This window comes from Jaculus jaculus, chromosome 1 (assembly GCF_020740685.1).
Source record: "Jaculus jaculus isolate mJacJac1 chromosome 1, mJacJac1.mat.Y.cur, whole genome shotgun sequence".
Taxonomy (NCBI): Eukaryota; Metazoa; Chordata; class Mammalia; order Rodentia; family Dipodidae; genus Jaculus; species Jaculus jaculus.
The window spans coordinates 287,721,679-287,737,157 of NC_059102.1; the positions used below are offsets into that span (position 1 = coordinate 287,721,679).

The following is a 15,479-nucleotide window of genomic DNA, read 5'->3' on the forward strand; positions in this document are numbered from 1 at the left end:
TTGAATCCACCCAAGATGTTGACATGCCCAGCAATCATCTTGAAGACTAGACAATGCTATCATTCTTGCCTGGTTTTTACATTCATATCCTTTGCAACTACAATATAGTCTAATAATAATATGTATGGTGTTCTTAGAATGAATTCACATTGATAATCAAGGAGTATAATTAGTCCTCTTCATAATTAAAGTAAAAAAGCAGTATTACACAGAGCATAATGTAGAAGTAGAATTCGTACCTTCAAGGAGCTCCTTCTGCCATTAGCTGCAGTGACTGAGTAAAGGAACTACCTCAGATGCAGAGATTCTTCTGTTAAATGGGGTAAGGAAAGCCAGCTGAAAGATGCCACTCAAATAAGGAACATCAGCTTATACCTTACTTTGCAAAATTCCCATGTTTCATTTAAAAATAAATTATCCTGGGTGCTTAGAAGGTAGCTCAGAGGGTAAAGCCTTTGCTGTGCAGTCATGATGACTTGTGTTTTGATCCTCAACACCCAAATAAGATCCCAGCATGGCAGCACAAGCCTGTATCCCAGGCTGGGGAGATGGAGAGAGGAGGATACTTGAGCTGCTAGCTAGCTTACCTATCCCAATCTTTGAACCCTGGGTACATTGAGAGAGACCTTGCCTTCAGAACAGTAAGATGGAGAGTGACTAAGTGTTACACCTAAGTTCCACCTTTGGCCTTCACGTGTAGATGCACCTGCACCCATGTTCCCCCCCGCACACAGATATTCATACACATAAAATAACTCAATTAGGCAATTAATTATTTAAACCTCTTACAATATATCAGAAAAGTTTAAATAGGGATTAGTGCATAAACAATGAAAATACTAAATGTCAGAAAATTTAGAATTACATGAAAATATTTAAAATAAGATTCATGAAAATATGCCATTGTACCATTATCACCACTCTTAACTAAATGGAAAGATAGAATTTCAGTAGGACTGTTATGGTGCTGACCAAAACAGTTTTAGAACATGGAAATTGTAGCAGAAAAAGCATAAACTTATAAAATCTTTATTAGATATGATGGGCAACAAATGGTGGAAAACAAAACCAAACACCATGGAATGTAGGGAGAATTACTCAATACTTACTGGTAGAAAATATACTTCTAAAACCAAACGTAATTTAGCCCCACAAAGCAATGAAGACAGACTGAGAATCTGTGATGATATAAAAAATAGAATAGAATATTTATGCCATTGGAATCCTAAAAACGATAATGAAGATAAGTCTAAAAATTATTCTCAAAAATACTAGTTCATCTTTCCACTTGTCAAAATTAATAAAAGTATGGTTTTGTGATACTGAACAAATACCAAGTAAAGTGAATTTAAGAAAGCCACACAGCAGCTACTCCTACAGAAAATTTGTGAAGATAAGATTAAATAAATAAATAATTAAGTAGAGCAATAATTAGAGCAGGCTAGATTTACCCTGATAAAAACTGGAGGCCAGGTAAAAGTGGCACACTAATTAGTGAATTATCAAAGAAGGGAGCACCGAACAATATAGAAATAAACATACAGAGAGAGAATGGGCACACCAAGGCCTCCAGCCACTGCAAACAAAGTTTAGACACATGGACTTATGTTATGTATATGGCTTACATTAGTCCTGGGGAATTGAACCTGAGTCCTTTGACTTTTGCAGGCAAGTGCCTTAATGGCTAAGCCATTTCTCTAGCCCAAGACATTCTTATATTAAGGAAAACTCAGAGATGTCTTCATGTGATTGAGGTTCATAGAAGACATATGAGGAATTCTCTAACTAAAAAGAAAATAAGAGAATTTTGAAATATCAGGAAGGAAAAAAATAATGAAAAAGATAATAATTAAATATGAACTAATTCCTCCTTCTACAGAATATTTAAAGTGATGCTTGGCAAGTAATGTAATATTGTACTGTTGGGCCTTGAGAGGCCCTGACATGAGGCCTAGTGGAACTTCCTGAGCTTAGCTAAAGTTTGGCAAATTGCTTCTGGCTAGCTATGACACAGCAGGGGGCCAAATGACCTCTGGCCTGCTACTTCTGCACAGGAAGTTAGAGTTAGAACCAGTCATCTCAGAGGTCACCGTATGCTATTGGCCCTTACATCTCACCCCATCCTAAAATCCCCGCCTTCCTTCTGAACATTATATAAACACCTGCCACTAACCATAAAGTGAGTTCCTGCTTTGATGAGACTCTCGGCTCCACGGTTTTGTTCAGGGCAGTAGACAACCACCCTCCTTCTCAACCCCTTGGGGGGAACCAGCGGGCCTGGTCCACCCCCAGCACTACTTGTCCCTGGAGCCTGGCATTGTACTATTGCTTTTAGATTCAAATTAATTCAAAGGTAATGTTCAAGATAATTGTAATGAAGAGAATAGAGAAGTAAAGGAAGGTGAGACTTCTGTTGGAAATGACAAAATTTTGATCCTAGTAGATGTCAATGCTTTTGTTTTATTATCAAATTACATATACATAAAATTGTGTTCTAAAATATTCATGTAATATGCAACTAAAATAGGAAAGATTAAACATAAGATACAATAATGGAAATAAAATGTATACATAAACATGTCATATAAATAATTACATTCAATACCAGTGTATAAGTACCATACGAGTTCAGACATTAGCAGAATGTATGATTTGAGCTGTGAAAAAAAATCACACTTCAAATATAAAGGTATAAGAAGTACATAATTTCAGTATGTTTCCTTTTATCAATGCTAAAGCAGGTAAACCATCTGCTGTCAAGAATAAAGACCTCAACCCAAATCAACCAACATGACCTAACTAATATTTATTCAACAGCCAAAAAACTGACAGCCAAGTACACATAGATTTCTCTGTTCATTGGTCATAGATCAAACTGAACATAGCCTGAATTGTAAGAAAAATCTCTACACACATTAGAGAATTCTGATAATACTAAATATATTTTCATACCAAATAGGTAATTTAAGAAATTAATATAAAGAAAATGTATTCTTAGATCTCTTGGATATACTTGGATATAAATATAAAAAGAAGCATGTCTGAGTATTGTGGGCTAAAACTTATAAAATTCTGATAAATATTTGAATAATTACTTTGATTATTATTATATTATAAATATGTCACTATTTCTCAAAAATGATATACATGTGTTGAACATTTTAATTTAAATTTAAACACAAATGATTTCCTGATTTAAATAATACTGTATTGTAGTGAAAGCAAACAGACACGAAATTGGAACATATGAATAATTTTGAAAAATGAAGAACTAGATAGCAGTAATGGATCTACTCCACCTTGAAAAACCTTCTTAATGAGAAGAAAATTCAATTACAAATTAGGGATGTTGAGAACTACACATTCAAAAAGACAAATTTCTAGAATGTGTCTATGTGTGAGATTATGTATGATTATTACTAATATAAAATATTTCACAAAATAGAATGCCAAAAAAAAAAAAATAAACACAAGGTATGGGTAAGTTAAAATTCATCACATTAAGGTACCACTATGGGGCCCGGGAATATTTTTCAAGAGTGAAAGGCACTTGTAAGGCCTGTCAGTCCCCAGTTCAACATCCAAAGAGCCTGCACCAACTTAAATGCAATTCACTTAAAAATTGAAATATGTAGACCCATGTGCTTTGCCCTAACTGTCTCTACCTCACAATTTGCTTGGTTGCATACAACCATTGTCTTTATTGTCAATTTTGCTATATGAACTCTATATCCTAAGACTCTGCATAAACAGTAAAGGTTAAGATAATACTAATTTCAGTTACATTATTCGTGGTGTTACATTCCATCATAGGCATGAAACAGTAAAGTGCCATATGTGGACAATGAATATATTTAATATAATACTAACTACATATTGACATATTAGTAAGTACAAATTAGTTATTTAGTTACATCAGTTACTGGTTACATAAAATCCATCATTTTAAATAATTTTAGACCTTCATATGGTAGGATCATGTAACCTCTATTTGGTTTTCATTTTGCCATGTAAGGTATTACAGAATTTCAGCTTAAGAAGGATTTTAAATATATGTATATGTATATATAAAATCTGTTTATGTGTGTGTGTGTGTGTGTGTGTGTGTATGTGTGTGTGTTTGTGTGTTTATCTATATTTTAAGGGAAACTCTGTTGATGATGATTGGGCAAACCAGTGAGAATCAAAACTCAGTAATTTGTCTAGTTGTAATTACTTGCTTTTGAATACTCTAATTTTGTGGTAAAATATTTAAAATTACATTGAAATTAGTTTTCATCTTTCAAAATGATAAAACACTTTTTTTTCTTTTCCAGTACACTATTCTTATAATCTTCATTTATCTGTATATGCACATTTACACTCTGTTAATGAAAATGTCCTTGATATAATTCTTTGCATGTTTTACTTTATTTTTGCTATATCACATTATACGAATGAGAAGGTAAAAGATAGCAATAATAGATGATCTATAGATAGAAGATAGATCAATATATTAGATTAGATTAATCTAGGGGAAAATATATCTTCCATAGGTATGACCCCTCAGTGAACAGTTTCCACCAGCTAGGCTTTCCTCTTGAATGTTTCCATTCATTCCCAATAGCTGATTCAGCTATAAATACAATTTATCCTATGGATACATTGTGAGATTTTATGATAGAATCACCTCCTGAAAGCTCCTCCTTTGATCAGTGCTGCTTCACCTGGTACAACATGAATTGACAGTACAATCATCTGATGTTTTCGTGATTGTTGTCCTTGTCAACATTATAACTCTAGTATCACTCAGACATTTGTTGTTATGGCTTGAAGTCTGTTTTAAACCAGTATTGTATGTATTCAGTTTTAATATGTTTTTAGTCAAAATCAAATTAGCAATTTTTTTTCTTCTTTGCCTTTTCTTTTGACAACCTTGTCTCCTGAATACTATAGCTTTGTTTTCCATTAATTGTGTTAATATTTTTATTTGGCCTTGCAATCATTTAGGTAGATCATTTATGTTTTCTGTATTCATCTTTCTTTCTAAATCTCTATTATGTGATTGGATTTCCCCACGGATGACTCTTCTAAATCCCACCAGCTGGTCATTTAGAGCCAACTTTCAAAGGGAGCTTTCACATCCTTATAAAAGACTCAGTAGATACTTGATCAATGTATTTTTTGTATGTATGTGTCAAATTTGTTGATTTGTTTCATTATAATGATCAGATCATATTTTCTTTAAAAAATTCTGGTACTTTGAATTATGGTCAAAAATCTTTCTGTTTCATGATAATATTTATTATGAAATATAGGCATCTCTGTGAATTTATATGCCAGTCTCTATTCTTCATTGGAATCTTCCTCATTCATTTGAATCGTTAGCCATCTTCTGCTTAAGTGGTTGGTTGATGCAACCCTCCTCAGCTTCACAACTGTGATTCTTGAGCTCCCTCACCACTGGTGGATGCACCATTCTAAGATTCTGTTTCCTTTCTCACCATCTGTGTTTATTCCTCTCTGGAGCTTCTATTCTCTGAATCCCAAGCCTCATATTTGAAATGTGCTACATCACCTTTGAATGTAATTGAAAATAAGCCTGTTTATCCATTCAGTTCATATAATTGCTATTCCAAAAATGTAAATTAGTCTCAAAGGTCCTTTAACTTCTTCTACCAAGTAGAAATGTTCATTTCTGTAAGACTATTTAGATAGAGCAATAAAAAGATAAATCAACAGCGATTTTTTTCTTCTTATTGGTGAATATTAACATTTAGGTTTTATATCTTCCCCTGCTATTTCTTTCCTGTCTCTGCTATCTTTGATTTTCTTTTACTCTTTCCTTCTGTCTCCTCAAAATCCTACTATGCAGGCTGGAAAGATGGCTTAGCAGCTAAGGTGCTTGCCTGCAAATCCTAAGGATCTAGGTTGGGTTCCTCAGGACCCATGTAAGCCAGATGCACAAGGTGGCATGTGCATCTGGAGTTTGTTTGCAGGAGCTGGAGGCCCTAGCGTGCCCACTCTCTTCCACCCTCTCTCAAATAAATATAATGTACTTTAAAAAATCCCACTATGGGTCTGTAGGTATAGCTTAGCAGTTAAAGTGCTTTCCTGCAAAGCCAAAAGACCCAGGTTCAATTCCCCGGGACCCACATTAGCCATATGCAAAAGGGGTCACACATGGCTGGTGTTTGTTTGCAGTGGCTGGTGGCCCTGGCATGTCCATTTTCTTTCCTTATTTCTTTGTCAAATAAATAAATAATAAGTAAATATTTCAAAAAAATCCCATTATGCTCCAAGTCCATATACTCACACTCATAGATATCGAGCTCTTTCACTAAGGTCTAAACTTCAAATAAAGTTACATATATATGAAAACATATATGCACACACCTATATATGTACATATATATGTATACATATGTATATATATGTGTGTGTGTGTATGTATGTATGTGTGTGTGTGTATATATATATATATATATATATATATATATATATATATATATATATATCTCCTTGAGTCACTATATCATTTATATAAATAAATTATGACAGCACATTCTTCATTATGGAATAGTTTAAACCTTGTCTTAATGACTGGTTATACAAATCAAATCATAACTTAAGATTCCATAAAAGTGTACATTATTTGCCATTTTCATAACCAGTTATATAAAATTTCTACTTCTTGCTTGACAAACATTGATGTTATTGAGAGCTGCTTGAGAGACTATCTGTTTTAAAACTTTTAGAAGAAAGCCCAAGAAATATGTTTATTTCTGTTCTACCAATATGGGAACAATATTTGTGTAAATTTCCCCATGTAATATGATGGGCACATGTGACAGGAAAGCTCTGAAACAAAATTATTCTTCACATAGTACATTCAGTAACAGAGGCTGCCACTGTACTACCCTTGTACATGTAATTACCTTACTAGACATAGGTAACTGTTTTTCAGCATTCATATAATTTATCACCAACACTTTTCATTAACTAGCTACCTTAACCAAATTCATGATTTATCATGCCTTAATGCAAAATTTGTTGTAGAGGTCAAGCAATCATGAAAAATTTCAGTTAAATATTTTTAAAGGCTTTAAGAAAAGACAAAAACATTACAAAAAACTTTAACTTTCCATAATAACTATTTACTCTTTTGAGCATTTCCCTTTTCTCATTAACATTTTGTTAATTGCTTGTACTGTGATCAAGTTTATTAGCCCCTAGCTTGATAGTGTTAATTGGCTCATTCTCTTGCTGCTGTTTACCACATGTTTTAGCAAAGGAGATATCTAGCCTCTGCTAATGTCACACAGTCTTCCTGCCATCATGAAGTTTCCCCTTGAGATTGTAAGCCAAAATACACATCTAGTCTCCCATAACCACTGCTGGTCAGATGTTTGTCCCAGCAACAATGTTAACTACAACAGACCACACAGTACTATTTGATGATCCTTTGTGCGGTTTTATTTATAGTTAGTTGATGTTTATTGGTAATTTATTCATCATCAATATTTGCACATTCCCCCCAAATTAGTGATTTGATAAAAATTAGTTACTTAATAACCATTAGGCACCAACAATTTCTTAGAGGCAAAAAGCTTTCTTAGGTTAATTTAGCTGTTTTAAAGATTATTACTTACCCTTCTACAAAACAAGTATCATTAGACCTATCCTTTACTCGTCATGGGTTGTGACATAATCAACAATAAGATGTACCAAATTTCACACTTTTCATGTTCATGAGCTGTATTTTTAAGAATGGGATATCAAACTTCACTTTTCTGGCTCATTAATTATTATTATTTATGAGGTAGGGTCTTTCTCTAACCTAACCTTTCTCTTGACCTAGAATTTGCTATGTCGCCTCTAGGTGGCCTTAAACTCTCAACAGTCCTGTTACCTCTGTTATCCAAGTACTGGGATTAAAGGTGTGCACCACCATGCCCAGCATATTTTCCTGTCTTAAAATTACTATTGCCTTTATAACATATTTCACATATGAAGGTAATGAGAATTTTTACCTTGTAGAAACTCAAGTATACACTTAAGTAATTTTAAATGTAAAAGCAAAGGATGTTCTTATTTGTTTAATGTTTTTTAGAAAGAATTATATATTTAATTTTATTTTACTCAGTTCTATTTATGCTACTTGGATTAACTGCTCTGATCAATTATTACCAAATCTATATAATTATGAAGCTTACCTAGGCATTCTTATGATAACTTGATATAATCTTTATAACAGATGTTAAAGTATACTTTTAGAATTACAAACAAAACCCCTGAAGTTATTAGGTATTTTTCTAATATTTTTCAACATAAAACATTACTAATTGACAGTAACTATTTGACATAAAACTCTTGCTCATATCTGTTTAAAAGTGGAAAATGCATGCCTAAGCTGTTTTGATGCTGTAGAACACATAGACGTGTGGTATCTATATAAATAAACCATTAGCTACTACAGTGTCAGTATTAAATTAATTTTATTTGAGATACTATTGGTTGTGATTATTGAATTCTGTAATGTTTCTCTTAAAATTTGAATCACATCTTACCTACTAAACCAAACAAAATGGTTAAAGCTAATATAAAATAAGATTATTTTTAGGCATTTCTTGGCCCTGAATGTTTAACAGATCTTGAAAACTGGAAATATACATAATTAGCCACTAAGCACACTGTCTTTTTAGAATTTCTCAGTAACAGCACTCTGGCATTGACTCAGTGATATAGTCATTGGTTATAGGTCTAATCAGTTCATATTGTTCTATTTGGATAGGAAACTGTTTTTATGAGATCTTGCCAAATGTCTTCACTAAGAGCCCAGAGTTCATCAGCTTATTCAAAACACATGAATTACTAGTTGGTGCTCCCAAGACATGTGCAAGCAAACATTTTATATGTCATATTAGTGAATGTGCTTTTATTTTTTTTTACAAGATATAACTTTAAAAAGATTCATCCTATAAAATCTCTACGTGCATCTTAAAGTTTCTTTTTTTTTCTAGACTTAGTAGTGATGATAAAACCCTCTCCACTGTTTAAAATAAATATCAGAAGAGATGCCTTTGGCATCAGGAAAGTAATGAGAATATATTCTCTCCTCTGCTCAATGCTTAGTGCCGAGATGCATTAAACTTGATTTCATTGTGCTGCTCATTCAGGCCATTAGGATATTTCACTTATAATAATCAAATGAAAAATAATATCATTTATTAAATATGGAAAGTACATGGCAAGAGTGTTAAAGAAGCCATATATAAAACTATTGCATATAATAACATAGAATTATTGATTACAGCAAGCATTTAAAATCTGTATGTTTTTCCAGAAGTAATTAGATGGTTATTGCTACTAAAGACAAATCACTTTATGATACTCGTGTTGAATTTATTTGCAGATTACTAATTGAGTAATATATTTTGTTTTAATATTTTGTTGTGTCTGCAATATTTAATGAATATTGATAGAATTAAAATTATGAAACAGCAATTATCATGATGTGAGAAGTCATCTAGTAGTAGCCTTCAGGACTTTAGAATAACTTTATTAAATTTTACATTAGCTGTTAAAGATAAATCTTTCCATGAACTGTGTCAACTATTATCAATATTTTTAAGTTGCTTTGTTTATGATACTGAATTAAGTTGTAAATATTATCAGTGGCCAGTAATTTCCATTTTAGGAACTGAATATACAAATATATGCATTTTAAGGAAACATAGTAGTTAATATATTTTAAAATAATAAGAATATTTTTTATTGAATTATAATTTAGATACTATTATAGAGGTCACTGGCAATTATGTTCAGCATTTCAGTGAAATTCAATGATGTCATCCATGTTTTCCAAACCTTTTTGTGAGATTAGTAGCAATAAAGACATAATTGGAAAAGTAAATGTTATATGGGTGTATCTAATAATAGAAACTTATGAGTCAGAACTTTTAGTAGGCAGAACACCACCTCAGTAAGCTAATAGGAACTTCTTGGAGCCAAAAATCCTTTTCACAGTTATTTTCTGTCTGAACTATTCATAGTCGATTGTGTATTCAAGAAAATTATGGTGGTCTAAAGGGGATAAGTAGCATTGTTCTCTAACGATTTTCACTATTTAGTTTAAAGACTTGCAAAGGTTATAATAAGAAGAAATTTATGTTTTATGTTGGATTCAAGTGGCATGTAGAACTTCACTACAACGAAGTTCTTACTTAAGGAAATAAAGCTGAATATGAATGTATCCTAATATGCATTCTACCTTTAAATAGAATGTTCTTCTGGTGATAATCATAACCCACCAAATGTTTTCATGTCACTGTTTCATCGTCATTTTTATGAGGCTTAAAGAATGAAAGGACTACTTGAAACAGATGATTTTTTTTCTTCAAGAGGGGAAATATATTTTCACCATTAAAACTTTAATTTATGTGCAAGGATTAACTGTATTATTTCTCTGAGCTGCTCCAGTGTAAAAATATATCCATTGTAAAGTTTTACTTTATAGTTCTAGAAAAGAAACAAACAACCCAAACAGTAAACACATCATCCTAATGGCATTTAATTCCAATAAACTGAAAATATATATTTGGTGTAAGGGTGCTGATCATTGATGCTTATGAAATTATGAGGACAATGGACCGGATTGATGTGAAGTGTTCATATGCCCTGGATCAGAGTCAGCTCCACATCCACAGGATTTTATAGCAGACCAGTAAATGCCATATTGCCTTGTTCTCAGGAAAAGAAACACTGGGTCTTGATTTTATTGCTGAAGACAACTATTCACAGGGTGGTACTTAAATCTCCGGAGATAATTTCTTTCACTCCAAGTGTTTTTATCACCAAGTTTCAAGAATATTTCAATACTTCCTATCTGAAAGCATCACCAACATTCTGAGAGATGCTTAGGATATGGCTGAGGATATGGCTCAGTGGAGAAAGCAATTGTCACTTAAGCTGGAGGTCCCAAACTGGGTGGTCAGAACCAACAGAATTCCAGTAGCCCATGGTGAGCTTCTGTAAACCCAGTGGGCTGGTAGCTAATGGGAGGCAGAGTAAGATCTATTTCTAAGATCCTCTGGGCAAAAACAGGAAATAGATAAAGATCCAGAGAAATGCTGGTGCAAATTCAGTTGAAACACAAAGACAGACTAAAAATCCTCCACTAATCTTTACACATGTGTAATTATTTACACATGCTCATACACGAGCTCTTACACACAGAAACCACATAAATAATTAAATAACAATAAGAGATGTCAAAAGTAAACCATGCTTTCTTTTCAGTGGATCTTCCGTGAACATGTAAACAGTTCGCCCAGGGTGAGGTTTATCCAAGGCACTCTGGGTGTACTGACCCCGTGCTTTTCCCACATGGTGAAGCTCAATGGCAGAATTAGTGGTAGTGGGATTCAATCATGTGTTACCCTGTAAAAAGTGTATCACATATCAAACAATGCAAATGAAATATTCAAAGATCAGGTAGATCTCTGTCTTAATTCAAGCATTATATTTTCTGCATGATCTAAACATGTTGGACATCCACAGTGACATATACTGTTTGATTCAGTACATGAAAATAGGAGGAAAAAGTAGCTAGAAGAATTTCTGATAATTATTCTTGAATTTAAGACAATAATGCCTTTATATAATTTATAATACAGTTTATTTATTTCCATAATTAATTATTCAATTACTTTCAGTTTGTCAATATCTGGTTCTTTGGTTTTAGTCTTATGTGATGGCAACATGTTTTGTTCCAATGTGACTGTTCCAATAAAATGAAAAGAGGAGAATTAATTATTTAAGCTTTTGGCTTGGACCTACATAAGTAATCCAAACCCATGAACACTGAGGAATCTTCTGTGAAAGGTAGTTACAGTCATAGACTGTGCATGTTTGTATGAGATATGTGAATCTGGCTGAGCAGAACTCATATCAAAGTGAGCTAAGCTAATCATTTGTATTCATATCAAGGAATAACCAACGAATTGGTTAAAGGTGTTAAAATACAAAACCATACTCTTGTGGTTTTACCCAAAAAGAAATCTTCTAAGTGTTTTAATTTCAGCTTACTCATTCATAGTTTTATCTGTATTCACACTGAGCATCTGTTATTTTTATGGCCAATAGAAATGGAGAAACAGTAAGAAGTCAAACACCCCACTCACAAAATGGGGCAAAGAGCTGAACAGGCAGTTCACAGAGGAAGAAACACAAATGATAAACACACACTTAAGAAAATGTTCATCACCCCTAATCATCAGAGAAATGCAAATTAAAATAACTATGAGATTCCACCTTACCCCAATAAGGACATATATTTTGTTTTAAATCATCTTTTTTTCAATATTTGAATATATATTTATATACACTATGCATACATGCTTATCTATCATATGCAAACATTCCGGTGATTTTTATAAGAAAATATGACAACATAAGGTAATAGAATCAATTTAAGACTAAAAAGGTAACAAAATATCTTTCTTTCTGAAAAAGAATTATAATAAACACAATTTATAAATCCCATGTTTAATGAAAAGACAGCACGTTGAATAGATTTTAAAGACAACATACCAAATTACCTCAACAGTTATATTTTTTCACAGTATGGCTTCTAGAAGAACAGAATTAAAATTTCTGTTTATTACTCAGACATACAGAACATTGCCATCCTATTTGCAGGATTATGAGTCATGTTAAAGAAAGCCAGACCCAGAAACATAAATACTATATGGTTTGTCTTGTATGTCTACATTTAAATTAATAAAAAACCATGAAAATAGAAGGGGAACTATTTGAGAATAGTGACCAGGTTATAGCAGAAGCATGAAGGGCAAGGAGGATAAATATATTAATGGATATTATATAAATTTTAGAGAACACCATCATGAAATCTATTTATTAAGCTAATATGCATTAAAATTATTCAGTATGCATGCTAACATTCCTACTCAAAACCTGCTTACTTAGACATTATATAGAAGTGATCTTACTAGATATTGATGTTTGAGAAAACTTGGTGAAACAAGGGTATTTAAAACTATTTAAATGATCTCAATTATACAAGAGACAGCAAGAGTCTTTCAAGAAGGGAAACAGTAAGTAAAATTTTGTTTAGATCAACATCTTCCTGCCTATATTCCTTAGGGAATTTTACTTTACAATTTGTTTCCCAAAGAAAGATTTTCTAAATCTCCCAAACGTGTATTTGTAAAATATTTATAGTTAGAGATGGCCAATGTCATAGCTCTTGGTCCTAGAAGTATTTGAACTGTTCCTCATTAATCTGTGCAAATCTTTGCCCTAATTCTCTTCTCTTAGCAATACTTTTTCCTATTTGTATTGCTTGTGCATTGCTTTGCCAGAGTTGACCTCAATGGCACTCCAACAGAAAATAAGTCCACTTCCACCACCATACTATTCCTGTCACTGTAGGAGGGGTGTATCATTTTCAGAATACATCACAATTTGAATTTTTAAATTTATTATATTTTTATTTTTTTACTCATTTTTAACATTTTCTAGAGAATACATTTAATTTGGTGATGGCAGAATGCTTCTCATTTTTTAATGGATTTTTACCTGATGCTTCACAAACATTTCACAAAGAAATATGCATGCATACACAAAATAAATACATATGCTTGTGCATGGATACACACATATGCACATAGAATATGTTTAATCAATATTTTATTTACTAAATATTAATAGTGCTGAAAACACCCATGTGAGTATTAATGAAAATAAACAAGTTTTTAGTGTGCAAATTATGTAAAACTTTTATTAGATCTTAGTTTTGGAAAATATCAGAAGATCTGATGGGAAGTAATCCAGTTTAACATAATTGTTTCCTTTTAATTTTCTTCTTCTTCTTTTTTTTTTTTTTCCCAAGGTAAGGTCTCACTCTAGTCCAGGCTGACCTGGAATTCATTATATAATCTCAGGGTGGCCTCAAACTCATGGTAATCCTTTGACTTCTGCCTCCCAAGTGCTGGGATTAAAGGCATGTACCACCACGCCCAGCTACATAATTGTTTTGAGTTTGACTGAACTATATGTATATATATACAGTTGTCCTTATGTATACATTTTTGTCCCCCTCCCTACTTCCTTTTTGTAATTTGCCAAATCCATCTATACAGTTATTTTTCATCTTGAAAAGTTGCTGTCCATCCTGAATTTGGGTTTCAGAATATGGTATAATTAATGTTTGCTACAGGAATGAAACCAAAATGAGAAAAATTACCTTTCCTCTTTAGATTTTTTTTAAAGTTTATTTTTCCTGAAATTCTTTTATACCCTTTTGGTTTTAGGTTACCATTCTATAGTTAATAGAAAAAGTACTTAGAAGTGATGAAAATAAGGTTATTCTATATTTCATTCTATCCCCTATATAAATATTAGGATTTAATAGTTACATTTTAATTGTTCGTATATATACATATTTCCTTCACAGGAAAAATATCACAGGAACAGCTGTTCATTCTTAGTAGCTGTGTTTTCTTTCTGTAAGTTAGATCCCAGTATTCATTCCAGCGAGGTGAACTATGAGTATTCTATCTTCTCCACATGGCTAGCTCATGAATATTCTCATAAGCTAATCACTGCAAGGGGTGACCCCAGTGAAACAGCAAAGTGATATTTTTGTGATGAAAACATTCAAATTAATTGTGTGCTTATGAATAAAAATGCATTTGCTTTTCAGGGAATTTGGCCGTTGGAAAGTAAATAACCTTGCAGTTGAGAGAAGAAATTTCCTTGGATCTCCTCTGCCTCTTGCCCCTGAATTCTTCCGAAATATAAGGCTCTTGGGACGTCGACCTACCCTTCAGCAAATCACAGAAAACCTTATCAAGAAATATGGGACTCATTTCCTGCTATCTGCTACTCTGGGAGGTATGAATCTTTGAAAATCTGTGTTTCCCTGTTTATGCATAAAATTGTGTAATTAATTGAGAGTGTCAGTTATCCCGATAGCTAGAGGAGAATCCGTTCATTCGCTTCTCACACATGCTCAGAGAGTAACTGCAAAAGATGAGTACAGTATTCACACTCATGAGGTAGAGGATTATCACTTAGCCTCTGCCTTATAGCTATTCATAAGCTAATATTCATTAAGTATACTTTAAAGTCAGGCCTAGTTCTCACACTATGACAGAAGGTTATCTTGACAAATTTTGTTTAAAAATGCATGGTGAACATTTACATGTGTAAGTCATTACTTCTAGTTATAAAAAGCCAGAATGAATTCTTGGAATTAAAAATCTATAATACTTTAAAATATATATATATACTATTTCAGTACTTTTGCTTTTATTTTTTATTTTTTATTTTTTCAAGGTATGGTGTTAGTCTAGCCGAGGCTGACCTGGAATTCACTAGGTAGTTTCAGGGTAGCCTCAACTCATGGCAATCCTTACCCCTCTGCCTCCTAATTGCTTGGATTAAAGGAGTGCTCGGTCACACCCTGGTATTTC

The 15,479-nt window shown here is 32.7% G+C and overlaps 1 protein-coding gene and 1 non-coding gene across 5 annotated transcripts in view; both read left to right on the forward strand.

Annotated features, from left to right (window-relative positions):
* Positions 1 to 15,479, forward strand: part of Brinp3 (BMP/retinoic acid inducible neural specific 3) — a 461,904-nt gene that overhangs the window by 217,488 nt on the left and 228,937 nt on the right. For all 4 annotated transcript variants that reach the window (XM_004659507.3, XM_045142019.1, XM_045142018.1 and 1 more), the window contains exon 3: positions 14,708 to 14,898. In XM_004659507.3, the coding sequence (XP_004659564.1) occupies positions 14,708 to 14,898 (191 nt within the window). The remainder of the gene's footprint in view (positions 1 to 14,707; positions 14,899 to 15,479) is intronic.
* On the forward strand, positions 11,266 to 11,424 carry LOC123457994. Its single transcript, XR_006635332.1, has one exon. It is a non-coding gene; the product is annotated as a U1 spliceosomal RNA (small nuclear RNA).